Source organism: Bos grunniens, chromosome 2 (assembly GCF_055505025.1).
Source record: "Bos grunniens cultivar Pamir isolate PY7600 chromosome 2, Bosgru_T2T1.0, whole genome shotgun sequence".
NCBI classification, from domain to species: Eukaryota; Metazoa; Chordata; class Mammalia; order Artiodactyla; family Bovidae; genus Bos; species Bos grunniens.
In genome coordinates, this window is record NC_141166.1 from 97,080,413 (window position 1) to 97,098,243 (window position 17,831).

Here is a 17,831-nt window from a genome sequence, read left to right on the forward strand (position 1 = left end):
CAGCAAATTCAAATGATTTGCCTGAAATCACAAAGCAAGTTAATGGTATAGACAGAATTACACAGCAAGTCTCCTTAATCTCTCCTTCTAGAATATCCACTGGTGATTTTCTTTTTTAGCTTGGTATTTCAAGAATTAAAAGAATATAGTGGTTTTTGGAATGTGTGTTCATTTTTTTGGGGGGGGGGGTGACAGTTTTAGCAAGAGTAAGAATCCTTGATCTTCTGTGCATGCTGTTTAAAATTTAGACTGTCAGATGCTAGGGTATTAGCTGTGTAATGTTGGTACACAGTATCTCATCCTTAATGACTAGGCTTGTTTATGATCTGGTCCTTGAAAACTTTCCACTTCGGGTATGTGCCAGTTCTTTTAAAGAAGAAAAGAAAAATCTAAAAAAGAGAGGCTTGCAGAGGATGCCTCATTCAAGTGGGGAGAATAAAATCTTATGACCAAGACTGTTTTAGCCAAGATGACTGAGATGGAAATAAAGCTTTGTTTATTACTTCTGCATAGATGAAAGCTCTACTATCTTTTCTTCTCCTTTTCTGAGGGGTTAGGGGATAGAGCATTTACAAAATGTTCTATGATTTGCATTCCATACTTTTGAAAGAAATGGTTAGAAATATGAATTAGTGCAATCTCTCCTGTTGTCTGATTCTTATTTCCTTAAGGGTGAGATTTTTAAGGAGTGTCATTGCTAAGCTGTTGCTGCTGCTGCTGCTGCTGCTAAGTCGTTTCAGTCGTGTCCGACTCTGTGCGACCCCATAGACGGCAGCCCACCAGGCTTCCCCGTCCCTGGGATTCTCCAGGCAAGAACACTGGAGTGGGTCATTGTAAGCTAAATAATATAATATATGATTATTTCGAGGTAGTGCATCTTAGGTTTTCTTTGCGTCTCTTCTTTTTGTGTGTAATTTGACCCTTTGTTGATAGTTAGATTTATACATGTAATAGATTATTAGATATGTAGGGGAGTGAATTTTAAATGCAAGTTTCAGCAGGCTGTAGTGGAAGAAAAGGTTACAGGATGTAAAAAGTGGTTAGCTTTATTTTTGGGGAATCTTCTCCAGTTCAAGAAAGCAGAATAACTGGTCTCCCCACCCCATGTACTCTTTGGTCTCTGTTTTAACTCTCAGTCATGGCTTATGCATTGATAGAGCTGTAATAGAGCTGTAATTAAATTTAGAACTTTTTTTTTGCAATGTAAGTAAATTAAATTAGCTGAAATTATTGTGCTATAACTAATTATCATAAAACTTATGTCATATTTTTTTATGAGCTCAGGATTTCATAAATTATCTTCAACAAGTATTTCCTAAAATGCATTTTTAATGACGTATATAATGCAATTGCTACTATAGCTTTTGAAAGAATTGGTACATTTTCCTTGTATTCGATGACAAAAATAATGAATAAGGCTGAGTTAACTCAATTGGCATCAACATTTTGAAGTTAAAAAGCTATTTTTTCAAAGTTTTGTTTGTGCTTATAACATTTGAAGACAGATGCTCAAACCTTCTACATCTGTGCTACTAAAAAAAAAGAGAGACTTAGGAATAATGATCTTAAGTTTCTTTAAGATTTTTTTGTCTTAGAAAAATGCCTGTTTTTAATAGATAGCTTTTTCTAATTAATAATGCTATATTTCTTAAAAATATTTGATATTAGGTAACAACGAAATAGATCTCTGAGTAAGATCCAGGCAAATACAAGCTTGATTGTCTTAAGCATCTCTTTTTCTGAACATGCTAAATTAACTGAAATTTTCTTAGGGTATATTTCTTTTGATTAAAGTTCTCTATCACCTATATGTGTTAAGTGAAAGTGCAAGTTGCTCAGTCGTGTCTGACTTTTTGTGACTCCATGGACTATATAGTCCATGGAATTCTCCGGGCCGGAATACTGGAGTGGGTAACGTTTCCCTTCTCCAGGGGATCTTCCCAACCCAGGGATTGAACCCAAGTCTCCCACATTGCAGGCATATTCTTTAACAGCTGAGCCTCGAGGGAAGCCCTAGAATACTGGAGTGGGTAGCCTATCCTTTCTCCAGCGGATCTTCCTGACCCAGGAATCCAACCAGGTCTCCTGCATTGCAGGAGGATTCTTTACCAACTGAGCAATCAGGGAAGCCCTATGTGTGTTAAAAACCTCCTCATTTGAATCACAGTGCCTATGCACTATTTTAGGACATCTAAAACATTTTTAATAAAGTACATTTATTTATATGGTGAAATAGATGTTTTCTTATGAAATGTTTTAGGGTGTGTAATCAACAACCATGATTGTGATTACTTCATAAACGGTTATGTTTATAATAAATCTGGTTGAGAGGCTTGATGATATATATTTTAGTGTAAAGACATTTTGAGCTCTGTTGTTTGATTTGCAGTTTATTCTGTAACAAAGTAAAGGATTTTTTTCTTGTTTTAATTACTTAAGTAGACTCTATAACAACATGTACAATCTAAAAAAAAGGCGGTTTGTACTGCTAGAGAAATGTGAATCGTTTTCCTAACCCAACAACAGAGTCAGCAAAGGGTCAGAAAGCTTGCAAGAAGCACAGGATGAGTGTGGCCTGTTTGCCTAAAGAACTTTTTTTGTGTGTGTGATTGACTGATAACATTTGTTCTTCCTCAAGATAGAATTAAAGTTTTTTTAAGTGAGGCATTTCTTAGTTGACACATAAAAACGAAATTGTTATTTCATAGTAGGCATCCTGTCTGCCCAATTCCTTCAGCTGACTTGTGTCTTTATAAGAGGTGGGCATTTTGGGGAAGGAACACTTTAGACTTTCTTATAAGGGACATTTTATATAAGGCCTCTCAGGATTTCGGAGAAGGCAATGGCACCCCACTCCAGTACTCTTGCCTGGAAAATCCCATGGACGGAGGAGCCTGGTAGGTGGCAGTCCACGGGGTCGCACAGAGTCAGACGTGACTGAGCGACTTCACTTTCTCAGGATTACCTTAAATTACATATTTGGTAAACAAAGAGGCAATCATATATTTTTATGGAAAATCAATGATAGGATTTTACAGCAGTAAACAAAAATCCATTAACATATCTAAGATGATAGAAATATATGTTACTTGGTTTTACACTGAATTTAGAATGGAAAACAAGTTCACCTACATGAACTAACTGTAGTTTTTTATGATTTTTGATAGCAATTCTATGGGAAGCAGATACAATAGAAATTATCCCATTATGAATTAAGCTACGATCATTTGCATTTAATGAATGTAATGCTATTGTTAGCTGAGATGGGCTTCATTGATTTCTTGTAATTCTACAGTGAACCTTATGAAAATTAGAGAAAAGGGTCAAATTTGTGATTGTAATATTGGTATGCATTTTAGAAATGGCAGAAGGCATAAATACACAATATGGAAGCTGTCTTGGAAACCCTATTTATTTTTTTAAAGTCAGGTCTTACATAATAAGTGACAGCTTGAGTGTGAGCATGTATCATCCTGTTCCTCTGGGGTTCTCTTCCCTTTCGATATGTTTTTGTTTTAGAGGACTTTGTAAAGTAAATGCTTTAATTGGTTGCGGCATTGCATTTTAAATTAAAAAAAAATTACACCAAAAGAATTCATGTGATAATGTTTTGAGTTTAATTTTTATAAACAGAGGTTTCTAACTGGCTCATTTTAAATGGTTGACCTTATTTTCTCTCTCTTTTTGGGAGAGGTGCCATTTGCTTACATTTCTTAAAGTCTGATTTGAACCTCTGAAACCAGCTCAACCCCTTTTCTGTGCCAATTCCTTCTGTCAAGCTTCCAGGCGCCTGCCCTCCGTTGACCCGGAGGGGTGGTCCTAGGCTAACCTCTTTCTGAGTCATCTGTAGCTGTGTGTTGTGTTTGTTCTAAAGTGTTACAGTTGACCTAAAGGTGCCCCAGAGAGACTAGTAGAAATCATTTCCAAAGTACCTTCTTGCAGCTCTGTGGACCAATATAAATATTATAGTGTTTGTCTTCTTTCATTTTCTCTTTTGTTACCTGATCCCTCCCATCTCCCCAGCATGTGGGAGCTTAGTTCCCTGACCAGGGATCAGGGATGGTACCTGCACCCCCTTGCAGTGGAAGCGCAGAATCTTAACCACTGGACCACCGGGAAATCCCTCTTTGGTCTTTCTTAAAATGTTCTCCCTTCATTTTCTTTTCCCATTTTTTGGGTTAGACCCTCTTGCAAGGGATTTCCTGGGGAAACTGATTGGAAATGGAACCTGCCCTGCCCTAAAGTACTCTGACTTCTAGAGAGGATGTGAAAGACAGGGGCCAAGCTAGGGTTGGATGCTGTGCTAGGCATGTGAACATTGCCTAAGCTTACTCATCCACCATAGCCAAAATTTTGGACATCCAGAGTCTGAGGATTCATTTTATTTCTAAGTTTTCTGCTGACTTTGACATGGTTCTTTCATTTATCTTATTTTCCAGGAGAATGCTTTTCTCAATGATTTCAGAAAAATCTTTTTGCTTGTCCTTTGATATCCTATTCAGTGTGTGTATTTTTTACAACTATAGTTTTTTCATTGTTATTATTGTTTTTTGGCTTATGGGAAAAAATATATCTAACATTTCATGCAAAGATGGGCTCAATAAAGGACAAAATGGTATGGGCCTAACAGAAGCAGAAGATATTAAGAAGAGGTGGCAAGAATACACAGAAGAACTGTACAAAAAAGATCTTCACAACCCAGATAATCACGATGGTGTGATCACTCACCTAGAGCCAGACATCCTGGAATGTGAAGGCAAGTGGGCCTTAGAAAGCATCACTACAAACAAAGCTAGTGGAGGTGATGGAATTCTAGTTGAGCTATTCCAAATCCTAAAAGATGATGCTGTGAAAGTGCTGCACTCAATATGCCAGCAAATTTGGAAAACTCAGCAATGGCCACAGGACTGGAAAAGGTCAGTTATCATTCCAATCCCAAAGAAATGCTCAAACTACTGCACAACTGCACTCATCTCACACGCTAGTAAAGTAATGCTCAAATTCTGCAAGCCAGGCTTCAGCAATACATGAACCGCGAACTTCCAGATGTTCAAGCTGGTTTTAGGAAAGGCAGAGGAACCAGAGATCAAATTGCCAACATCCGCTAGATCATGGAAAAAGCAAGAGAGTTCCAGAAAAACATCTATTTCTGCTTTATTGACTATATCAAAGCCTTTGACTGTGTGGATCACAATAAACTGTGGAAAATTCTGAAAGAGATGGGAATACCAGACCACCTGACCTGCCTTTTGAGAAGGCTATATGCAGGTCAGAAAGCAACAGTTAGAACTGGCCATGGAACAACAGAGAAAAGGAGTACGTCGAGGCTGTATATTGTCACCCTGCTTAATTAACTTCTATGCAGAGTACATCATGAGAAACGCTAGACTGGAGGAAGGACAAGCTGGAATCAAGATTGCCAGGAGACATGTCAGTAACCTCAGATATGCAGATGACACCACTATTATGGCAGAAAGTGAAGAGGAACTAAAAAGCCTCTTGATGAAAGTGAAAGAGGAGAGTAAAAAAGTTGGCTTAAAGCTCAACATTCAGAAAACTAAGATCATGGCATCTGGTCCCATCACTTCATAGGAAATAGATGGAGAAACAGTGAAAACAGTGGCTGACTTTATTTTGGGGGGCTCCAAAATCACTGTAGATGGTGATTTCAGCCATGAAATTAAAAGACGCTTACTACTTGGAAGCAAAGTTATGACCAAGCTAGAGAGCATATTCAAAAGCAGAGACATTACTTTGCCAACAAAGGTCTGTCTAGTCAAGGCTATGGTTTTTCCAGTGGTCATGTATGGATGTGAGAGTTGGACTGTAAAGAAAGCTGAGCACAGAAGAATTGATGCTTTTGAACTGTGGTATTGGAGAAGACTCATGAGAATCCCTTGTACTGCAAGGAGATCCAACCAGTCCATTCTAAAGGAGATCAGTCCTGGGTGTTCTTTGGAAGGACTGATGTTGAAGCTGAAACTCCAGTACTTTGGCCACCTGATGTGAAGAGTTGACTCATTGGAAAAGACCCTGATGCTGGGAGGGATTGGGGGCAGGAGGAGAAGGGGACGACAGAGGATGAGATGGCTGGATGGCATCACTGATAGACATGAGTTTGAGTAAACTCTGGGAGTTGGTGATGGACAAGGAGGCCTGGCGTGCTGTGATTCATGGCGTCGCAAAGAGTCGGACATGACTGAGCAACTGAACTGAACTGAACTGATGCACAAAATAAAGGCAAATCTAGAGAAGAAGGTGAAGACACTTAAGTATTCCCTGTTTTTTCAGGATTTTATGCATTCACTTATTTCCTTTGGGATAGTCTTTTGTGGATAACCCTTGGGTCCGTTTTCTATCCAGACTTGGCCTAAATCCTTTTCAAAAACGTTTAAAGCAACCGTAAAAAGAGCAGTTCATTTTCAGTTTATAGGCTTGGGCTCATCTTTGTTTCCAGAGGACAGGTTGATGGGCCCCTGATGTTGACTGTGTTGTTCATTTATGTCTGACAGCTTTCAAGGACGCTTGAGGGCTGCCTGTTTCTAGAGGGATCACAGGCTGCTCTGTGAGATGTATGTGTACAGAAGTGCCTCTCTGCTTGGCTGGGGAGGATCTGTTTGTAAGCAGAGTGTTAATCATTCTCCTTTCTGGAAAGTCAACCTTGGGGAAAGAGGTGCTAGTACATGACGTGCTTTGATTGGTATGCGTGTAAGTTCTTTATCAGCTTGTGCTTGGTGTACCTAAACTATGATGTTCTTTCTTATGGGAAAGTATGCACAACATTTGCTCTCATATCAATTGTAAGAGTAAAGGATCTGCTTTGTTGAAACATGGCTAGTTCAAAGCAACCCTCCAAATCTTGACTTTTACAGTTAAAACTGCTTGGGTGGGAAGGTGCTTTTGTGCTCACTCCCTCTCCTTCCATTTTGCTGTGGACTTGCAGTCAACTGCTATGATTCTAGACTTGCTGTGTAGGAGTTCCTCTGATGAGGCCTTATTTAGTAAGAATCATGCACCTTTCTCCCTTAAGTTACTGAATTTGTGTGCAGGTAGACCTTGAGGCCTGGCTTTCTGACTTTTGCCATCTGTGGGTTTGACATAGTGTCATGGCTCAAAATAGATGAGGGGGAGGCTTTCCACACACAGCTACAAGGTGGGGTGGTGGCTGCACAACTGAAGTGTCAGGAGCTTCTTGCTGCCTTTGGACCTGCATCTGCTTGGGTAAAGGGTGGGTGAAGTAGTACATGCTACATCTAGGTTACATGCTGGGAGTTTTGTTTTTGTGTTTTAAATGCCTTGTTCACCTGAGGTTCTCTGTTCAGTGATCAGAAGTGCATGGAATACCTTTATATCTTGCAAGAGAACACGTGTTCCAGGGATCACAGTGCTTGTGGTTGCAATGACTCTTCTGAAAAAAATGATCTTTGAGCTATCCTCTCCACTCCCCACTGCCCACACTGATCACTCTTAAAAGGGATGGAGAGAAGTATTTTTGCATCCGTGCTAGCCTAAAAGTGAAAACCCTAAGATGCCTCAGCTTTTCTTAAATTAATGTAGAGCCTGGAGATTAGGAAGGAAGATAGGAGTTTTTGTAGAAGTGAAGGGACCCAGGACTTCCTCCGTAGAGGAGGAAGACTCTCTTTGGAGAGATTTTTATTTATGCTAAATTAAGAGAGAAGCTAGGACTGGAAAACAGGGAGAGGAGTTTGAAGACTCTGTTTTGAGAATTTAGGGGCCAGGAACTGTGCTTTCATTCTGGAATAAATTCTCTTGTGAGTAGTTGCCGAGAGGAACCTCAACCTTTTTCACTGGATGGTTATTTCTTGTTTTTAAATCTCAAGTGTGTGGTCAAGTTATTTAAATGCATGATTTCACTGGCAGAGTAGCCTTACCTTTGAATAGGAGGAGGCAGAAGTGGTGAGCTCTCAGGCTATCTAAGATAATATCCGAGCGGTTGAGTTCACTGTTGAAGTCACTCAACTGTCTATAATGGGAGTCCTACAAGGACAGCCAGGAATTCTGTGCCAGAAAAGGTGCAGGGTTAGCTCAAAGCATGGGTCAGCAAACTTTGAGAAGTAGCAAGTCCAGTTTTTGTTTTGCTGGCAGTAAGTACATTTTATTTTGTAGCGGGTTTGTCTGTCTGTCGGTTCTTGGCAGAAGATTCCCCACACCATAGCTTTAACTCTGAAGACTCATTTGAGTTTGAGACCCACCTATCTGTTTGCAGTTTTCTCTCTGTTAGGTGTTCTGTCAAGATCTTAAATATCTTTGGTTCCAAATGAGCTCCTCTTCTCCCTTAAACTTGCTACGCTTTCTGATTCTTAATGTTGTAATGTTGGGAAAAGTCCCCAGTTACCCAGGCTAAAGCCCCTTATGCCATTCAGTCTCTTCCTGTTTCCTTCCACAATCCCTTGTCAGATTTCTGCAAAGCATCATTGTCTGCATTTGTATTTTTTGATGTTGTCAGATTTGTGCAAAGTATCATTGTCTGTGTACTTTTTGATGTTGTCCTAAACCAGACTTTCATCTTCTCATGTGGGAACTATTACTGCCTTCCACTTGGTCCCTCAGTCTTCATCATATGCTTCAACACAACAATCTACTTGAACATTCTTCATAAGTCATGCAATGCAGCAGCTTGCTTCGCTCATCTGCAATCTCAGCTCATGATCAACAGAATATCATAGAAAAATACCTTATTCACATGTACAGAGTCTTCTTATCTCTTGCTGTGAGCTTTTCTTGGAAACCTCATTTCCAAATGAACATCATCTCCAGGCAAACCAGATAACATCTTGCATGCCTCCTGAATTTTACCATGAGGTTCCTCTTTCTCCTCCAGATCTTTCTCAGTCCAGACCTGCCCATACTCACTCCCCTCCAAATCCTTTTTTCTTAAAGAGCCTGTTCAAGTATCTTCTCTTCTGAATTAATTCACCAGATATGCATGGGTTTATTTCTGGGCTCTGTATTCTGTTCTGTTTACCAATGTATTTCTTTTTATGCCGGTACCATATTGTTTTAATTATAATAGATTTGTAATATAGCTTGAAATCAGAAATTGGGATGCTTTCAGCTTTGTTCTTCTTTCTCAAGATTGCTTTGGCTATTCAGAGTCTTTTGTCTATCAGAGTATGAATAACATTTAGTGTAGCACAACTAGTTATAAGACAGTAATAAGACAGATTTTGTTATTTAAGCTTTCAAATTCATTATAAGTTCCTGGAGGGCAGTTGATAAACTCACAGATATATTTAGTTGAGTAACTTTAGTTAGGTTTTTTTTTTTAGTTGGCCTAGTGTTCTCCTTGCAAGAATTAGAGGGCTGGCATTGATCTGTGCAAATACAGGAGCCAGTCCTGAGTCAACATATATATGATTTATTCATAGGCTATTAAACCTGGACATCATGCTCTGATAACTAAGATAATTTTATTTTTGGATGATTTTTCTACCTCTGGTTTTCTTTTTTACCTCTGGTTTCCTCACACTTTTAGTTGCAATAGGTGTTATTGGCATTTTTGTTCCCAGTCTTTGCTAGCTTCCTGGTTGCAGCTTTTATATAGAAGACAGTAATCTTTTCCTCTTTGTAATCACTGTGAAAACTTTTTTTTTATAATGGAATGTAAATTGGTACAAGTAGTTCACAGCTTATGGTTTTTAATCTGGTGTTGCATTGCTTTCTTTGAACATTAAAACAGTTTTACCTTATCTGGCAGGTTACTAGTAGTACTAATACTAGTAGTATTTTGTCAGAGTCTTCTTCATTGCCTTAGAGAAACCCTAATGTTGAGGCTCTGTACACTTTGGGTGAATGCTTGAGAATAGGATCTTCTTGGAGGAATAATAGCAAAATATGGTGTGAGTCTTGGGGAACAGTTACCTTTTCAGAGCAAAGCCAGGGCAGAACCACCTCATGATTAAGAACAAAAATTAAGTTGTGGTTTTGTCACTTACTGTGACTAGCCTAGTACAAATCTCCTATTCCCTTTGAACTGCAAGTGCCTCTTTATTAAAGTAGGATGTTGTGAGGGTGATATGAGCTGATCTATGTAAAGAATGAAAATCATGGTACCTATTACCTAGCAAATAAGTCGGTAAATGGCAGCTATTGTCATTATAACATTAATAATGATGATAATGACAGTGATGATTATCATCATCTTAGGAGAGCCAGGTAAAATTGACTGCTTCTATGTTTTTATTTTTGAATTATCTCTAAGAGTGACTTAATTTGTTACAAATTAAATCTACTACTTAGATTATCTTATGGATACATTTGATCACAATAGAAATAATAATGTTACTTCAGCATAGTTATTTTATGAAAATACTGAAAAAAGAAACTTTTTATTATAGCCAATTATCACTAATTCTGCAAAATAATGTCAAAGCAGTTTTCCTGTAGTATTTGTGGCTCACTGAGAAAATCCATGAAGATAATCCTCCTTAGCAAGTTTTGGTTTCAGGAAAATCAAACTGAAGCAATATAATAAGGTGAGCAGGGAATGTGAGGACCTACACAATTGGAAAAGCTAACCCCAGACTTGACTGAATGACTTCTGCTGAGACCCTTGATGACTGTGTTGTATAACGTCCCTTAGTTGGCTGTTTTGATGTGTGGTGTCCTTTGTGAGGTCATCAATGACATTATCAAGAAGACAGAAACAGTGATACTGAGCTAAAGTCAACCACCTATCAAACTCATATCCAAGCAACTGCCAGGCTGTTATCTGTATGGGATGGGCACTGGCGTTTTTCAGGTAAATAGAACTAGGTCTCTATTCTGTGTTTCTAACTGTTCAGTTGAGTTCAGTCAGTTGCTAAGTCGTGTCTGACTCTTTGCGACTCTATGAACTGCAGCACGCCAGGCCTCCCTGTCCATCATCACCTCCTGGATTCCACCCAAACGCATGTCTATTGAGTCAGTGATGCCATCCAACCATCTCATCCTCTGTTGTCCCCTTCTTCTCCTGCCCTCAATCTTTCCCAGCATCAGGGTCTTTTCTAGTGAGTCAACTCTTCGCATCAGGTGGCCAAAGTATTGGAGTTTCAGCTTCAACATCAGTCCTTCCAAAAAACACCCAGGACTGATCTCCTTTAGGATAGACTGCTTAGATCTTCTTGCAGTCCAAGGGACTCTCAAGAGTCTTCTCCAACACCACAGTTCAAAAGCATCGATTCTTTGGTGCTCAGCCTTCTTTATAGTCCAACTCTCACATCCATACATGATCACTGGAAAAACCATAGCCTTGACTAGATGAACCTTTGTTGATAAAGTAATGTCTCTGCTTTTGAACATGCTCTCTAGGTTGGTCATAACTTTCCTTCCAAGGAGTAAGCGTCTTTTAATTTCATGGCTGCAGTCACCATCTGCAGTGATTTTGGAGCCCCCAAAAATAAAGTCAGCCACTGTTTCCCCATCTATTTCCCATGAAGTGATGGGACCGGATGCCATGATCTTCGTTTTCTGAATGTTGAGCTTAAAGCCAACTTTTTCACTCTCTTCTTTCACTTTCTTCAAAAGACTTTTTAGTTCTTCTTCACTTTCTGCCATAAGGGTGGTGTTATCTGCATATCTGAGGTTATTGATATGTCTCCTGGCAATCTTGATTCCAGCTTGTCCTTCCTCCAGTCCAGCGTTTCTCATGATGTACTATGCATAGAAGTCAAATAAGCAGGGTGACAATATACAGCCTTGACATACTCCTTTTCCTATTTGGAACCAGCCTGCTGTTCTATGGCCAGTTCTAACTGTTGCTTCCTGACCTGCATACAAGTTTCTCAAGAGGCAGGTCAGGTGGTCTGGTATTCCCATCTCTTGCAGAATTTTCCACAGTTTATTGTGATCCACACAGTCAGGCTTTTGCATAGTCAATAAAGGAGAAATAGATATTTTTCTGGAACTCTCTTGCTTTTTCCATGATCCAGCAGGTGTTGGCAATTTGATCTCTGGTCCCTCTGCCTTTTCTAAAACCAGTTTGAACATCTGGAAGTTCACATTTCATGTATTTCATGTGTTTCATGTATTTCATGTATTACATGTGTTTCATGTATTGCTAAAGCCTGGCTTGGAGAATTTTGAACATTACTTTACTAGCGTGTGAGATGAGTGCAATTGTGTGGTAGTTTGAGCATTCTTTGGCATTGCCTTTCTCTGGGATTGAAATGATAACTGACCTTTTTCAGTCCTGTGGCCACTGCTGAGTTTTCCAAATTTGCTGGCATATTGAGTGCAGCACTTTCACAGCATCATCTTTCAGGATTTGAAATAGCTCAACTGAAATTCCGTCGCCTCCACTAACTTTGTTCATAGTGCTAGGGAAGTCCAATTGGTCCAATTAGGGGATCGTATGCTATCTCTGGGCTGCTAGGGTTTCATTGTGCGATCGATTGGCACCCATTTGAACATTTATAGCCGTACTAGGAATGGTGATGCTGAGCTGTGACAAACAGGTGCCTTCCAAATTGGTCAAGTTGTGGTTTTCACTGTCAGAAAATCATGGACGTTAGGTTTTGCTTAGGGTTGACTGAATGTTGAATGGAAGCCTCAGCCAGTATACAGCAACTCTTTTGCGTAACTTGGGAGAGAGGGGACAGTTGATGCAGTGAAGCGGTGGAAAAGAAAAGACCTGCAACTGCAGAGAACATATGCATGTAAAATATTTTTCTGGTGATAATCTTAAAAATAAAGATAAGTCTTAGAATTTAGGAGTTTGTCTGGAAAAAAAATGAAGATTAGAGAAACAATAATACTTTAAGAAATGCTAATTTTTTCCCATATATAATTCTAGTATTCCAAAATGGATTTTACTGTACAGTCATTACCAACTGTACTGAAATTCTTTGATTTAAGATAGTTAATGCTAATATTCTATTCATTCAACATGAACTCAAACATTTTAATTGTATCATAATTTACATTGAGGCAGTGTATGTTTTTTACTATCCTAGGTTAAAACTGGCCTCACATTAAATACTTTGAGTCATGAGATCTGTAGAGTAGAAGGTGTGAGTCTAGATAGGTCAGAACTTCACCCATCCAGCAGTAGGGTGCTGGCTCCACTGTAAGATTTTGATGTGCCAGCCGCTGTTGTAAGTGGAAGACTTAGAGGGGTCAAATTGCTCAATATTAACTCTAAGTTAGAATTGTTTTTAAGTGATCACACAGTGTTATCTTTTTTGTTTGTTTAGCATAATAAAAGGGAGTAGGTTTTTCAGTGGAATTTTCATTTTAATTTTTTTTGGTTTCTGGAGAATGTTAGACTGTACAAGGCCTGAAACAAACAAACAAAAAAAAAAAATCAAGAAATTCCATCAATCCAAATGAGCAGACAGAAAGTCGATAGCTAACTCAATGCAAGACTTTATTTAGAAATATACAGCGAGCATGAAGGAGTGCTGGATCTAGAGGGTTTCCCATTGAAATTGTGGTGCCATGCAAACCCTGACTAGAAGAAACCTTCTTTTTCATTCTTTTAAAAGTTCCCTTAATGAAAGAAATTACAGCACTGTTGGATCTGTCATTTTGTAGAAGGGTCAAAGCATGGTTTTCCTTTACTTTTTAATCTGTAAAGTGTAGACTCTTCCAGGGCTAGAAATGTAAGTGTGTTGGCTTTCAGTTTTAGTGAGAAGTTTATTGGGAAGGGGAAAACTCAGGAAGAGAGTTGTACCAGGGTGGAATTAAACACTTGCCAAAGAATGCGGAGCAGGCATCAGGTTCATTGTGATGTTGAATGACAGAAGACTTTGACTAGTTCTTTTTTGTGGAGGGGATTAGTGGTTGAACAAATTCGCAAGTACAGCTTGCAATTTTGTCAGACACACAATGACATTTCTTTTCACAGCTCTCTTGACTTTATACTATTTAAATATCCTCAGTTGTCTCTGAATTTTCCTTTTTGTAATTCCTGTTGGACAGTAACTTTTATGTTGTCAGTTTCCTAGGGTTTTTTGTGTGTTGGTTTTGAATTGTGGTGTACAAATTGGTATGTTAATAAATTCCTTATGGTTTGTTTTTGTTTCTAGTTTAACATAATTTCATAATCTATACAGTTTATTTTTATTATTAGATTATTATGTGATAAAAATCTCAACTTTTTTGTTTCCTTTTTTTTTGCCTTTTAGGCTAAGAAATGGCATTTCAAAAGGCAGTGAAAGGGACTATTCTTGTTGGAGGAGGTGCTCTTGCCACTGTTCTAGGCCTCTCTCATTTTGCTCATTACAAAAGGAAGCAAGTAAGTAATTATCCATGTATTGATTATAATATGAAACTTAAGTCTGTTAAAGTACTGTATATGAAATGAGTGTAATGGTATTGTTTAGAAATTACTATCTCAGCTTGATCTGAAAAACACTAATTTAGAATATTGCCTTAATGATCATTGAGAACTATGTGTATCTCATTTTTTTAAAAGTAAATTTCTTTATCAGAAAGCATTATATTACTTAGCCTCTGTTTTGGCTCTTTGGTTTTAAAAGACTGCTTTATTTCTGAGTGCCATGGTTTATTCACTTAGACTTTCTTTGTCTAATTCATCCAAATGTCTGGATACCTTCTATGTTCCTGCCAAGAGTTTGTCTTATTAGCAGGCAGACAGCTGAGAAAGGAAATGGGAAAAGAAAGAGCCTACACAAAAGACCCAACTCAAAATTTTGGGTTTATTTCTGAAAGGTTTAGTTACTTATGTAGCATTATTATTTATACTGGGTAAAATTTTTAGTGGGAGAAAGCTATGACAATAGAATTGGCATGAAGTTTCCAAATAATTCAGAGTGTTGGTTTCTTTTCTTTTTTTTCCCCTTTGCACTACAACTATGCTTTCCCATAGTTCAAGTTGATGCCAGGAAATAACTTTTGGTTTTGTTCTTTTCAGGATTGAAATACTAACTCAGTAATTAGTATTAATCTCCTGTCCCCTCTTCCCAACGTCATTAGGACTTTTTGTGATACCAGCTGGTTGGTTCATCCCAGATTCAAAGACGAAGGTGAAGCAATTTGGGAAACTATTTGCAGTTGGGCTATGAACTACTCATATCCTACATTTTTGTGAGAACCTTTCAGCCCTGCCTGGGTTGTCTTGTTCTTGTTTCTGTTCCTGTGTGCTCCAGGGTAGTAGAGCCAGTCACACTGCTTGGAGTCTCATGTCCTGAATGGGAACTGCCATGTAAAAAACACATATTAGGAAGAATCAACTTGCTGGCTTGTATATTTAAAACAACAAAAAAAAGGAAGCTAAGTTTTAGTGCTGGATCCAAAAGATGGACAGTATTGGATATAGGTTGTGGTGTTTCTTTCCATTCTTAACTGTGAGCACATTACTCTTGTTTTTTGTTTTTTTCCTTTGAACTTTTTATTTTATATTGGGGCATAGCTGATTAACAATGTTGTGATAGTTTCAGGTGAACAGGGAAAGGACTCAGCCATACATATACATGTGTCCATTCTCCCTTGAAGCCTGCTCCCATCCAGGCTGGCACATAGCACTGCACAGAGTTCCCTGTGAGTGTATTGCTCTTAAGGTTTCCCTAAGTATACATGTTGCAGGTATTACTGACTTTCTATTGAAGCTCATTCTCACTCCTGAACACACTTGATATACTATTTCTTTTAAAATGTTTCCTTGGTTCCTTAAAAATAAGTGTGAAAAGATGATGTTGTTTCTGCTGAGGCTATTTTAGAAGTGCAGTTCTGTTTGGGGCATGGACTTTAACAGATTAGATTTCGTGTGCCATCTTTACCAGTACACTCTGAAACGATACAGGAAAATGCCAGTGCCAAAGGTCCCGATATCTAATATGATGAGTTGTTGCTAAATTTGTACATGGTTCCTGTCTGTTAACCATAGTAAGCATGTTCTATTTCAGAATTTATAACTTAACTTTGTACCCAGGGAATACTGTTTCGGAAATATGTTTTGTTGTTGTTTGATTTCTCTTTTATTTCTCAATAGAATAAGCAGTTGATACTGCCTCCAGTCCATCAAGTTAGGAGTTAATTTTAGTCAAGAACATCAAGTCAAGCAAGGGTCTGTTGATTCCTGCATATTTTGTCATTTTCTCCTTCCTAAGTTAGACATCCTGACCACCCTAATAGCCAGTTGAAACAGATACCAGCAGTTTTGAGTCATTTATAATTTTAATCTGACAAGTTCTTTTGAGAAAAATCACCATAGGCATATTCTGTCAATGAGTTGCAGGAGACGCCCGCCCAAGTGCATGTGTCTTCTGTGTTGATTCCTGTCCCTTAAAGCCACTGCCATGAGCATGTTTTTGGTAGCAGGTTTGGATCTAGCCATAGGGATTGGCAGAAAAAGAGAAAGGGGTATGTGTGGAGGGAGGACCAGCTCAGTTGAGCCTTTGACATAAAATGACCACAGGCCTTAGCTGTCCTCTTTCAGAGAGAATCTGCCAATCAGAGCCATTCTAGGGGAGGAAATTTTCCTGACTTCAATAGTCAAGAAAAAGCTGTCCCTTGATGCCCCTTATTTGGTTACATTTTATAGAAGCTGTGGCCTTAAATGTGACTAGGTGTGCTCTTATTTTTCTAGAGAGCAATGCTTAAAAGTATTGGCTTGTGTTTCTTATGTTTTTTCCCCCCAGTTTTTATGAGATGATGCCAACCAATAAACCGTCCTCCTTTAATGATAAGTTAGTGTTGAAAGCCCAAGGTACTGATGTTTGAGAAAGCAGTCGGTTGACTTTTAAGTTCAGGCACATTTTGCTGGCAATCCTGCACTTGAAGCACTGCTTCCACTGGCCCCAAGCTGGTGCTTATTTGATATTCCTGGTACAAAACTTCCTCCCTAAAATACAGACAGAGGTTGTATTCTAAATACAAACGGGCTGATTCTAAAAGGTGGTCAATTGTTTCAGCACCTTTGGTGGTGGATACTTTTGTAAGTGTTTTGGTGCCAGGTCAGCTCACAAAATTCTTTGAAATTAGCTTCTATTTGCAAGGAAAAGAATAGAAGGAGAACTATTACATATACCTTTTTTTTTGATTAATTAAATGGAAAACACAGTGAAATTCACTAAAATGTGATTCACTTCCCTTTTACTCAGTTGCTTGAATAAAAGCTGCAGTAGGTGAGGAAATACAGATATTTGTGAAGACTGGCATTTTCAGGGGCAGGTTGGAGGTTATAGGTGATAGTAAGGATTTTTTTGTTCCACCCTACTTTGTGGTGTGACTTTTCTTCATGCAAGCATATTATTAACACTTATGTTTTTCAGGAGTGAATAGTTTCCACTGTTGACTCAAGTCAAGAGAAATTTTTTCTTCTTTTGAGATAAATAAGGTCACATTTGGAAAAGGTGGAGATCATGGCCTAGGCAGAGAGCTGTGGTTGTTGTTGTTATTATATTTTGGAGCTGGCAAACTAAATCTTCAATTCCAGTGAGAAAGCTGATGGGGGAAGAGAAGATGAATGGAATGTTGGCCTCTTTTGACTGTGTCCACCTGCAGGGAAGGAGGTTTGTGGCCACAAATGGCATCTATACTCCAGGCTGCTTCCAGAGATGCATGTAGGATTTTCTTCTTCTTCTTCTTTTTTTAAATATTGGCTGTTAGAGCCGTGATTTATTTATTTTTTGTTTGCACTGGGTAATCGCTGCTGCACAGGAGCTTTTCTCTAGTTGCCCTGAGCAGGGGCTTCTTTTGTTTCAGAGCACGGCCTCTAGGGTACACGGGCTTCAGAGGTTGTGGCATGTGGACTCAGTTGCTCCTTGGCACTTGGTATCTTCCCGGACCAGCGATTGAACCCATGTCCTCTGCATTGGCAGGCAGATTCCTGTTCACTGTACCACCAGGGAAGTCTGTAGGATTTTTTT

The 17,831-nt window shown here is 38.8% G+C and overlaps 1 protein-coding gene across 3 annotated transcripts in view; it reads left to right on the plus strand.

Annotated features, from left to right (window-relative positions):
- Positions 1-17,831, plus strand: part of GPD2 (glycerol-3-phosphate dehydrogenase 2) — a 151,054-nt gene that overhangs the window by 22,058 nt on the left and 111,165 nt on the right. For all 3 annotated transcript variants that reach the window (XM_086369275.1, XM_086369285.1, XM_086369272.1), the window contains exon 2: positions 14,127-14,236. In XM_086369275.1, the coding sequence (XP_086225401.1) occupies positions 14,135-14,236 (102 nt within the window). In that variant the 5' untranslated portion in view covers positions 14,127-14,134. The remainder of the gene's footprint in view (positions 1-14,126; positions 14,237-17,831) is intronic.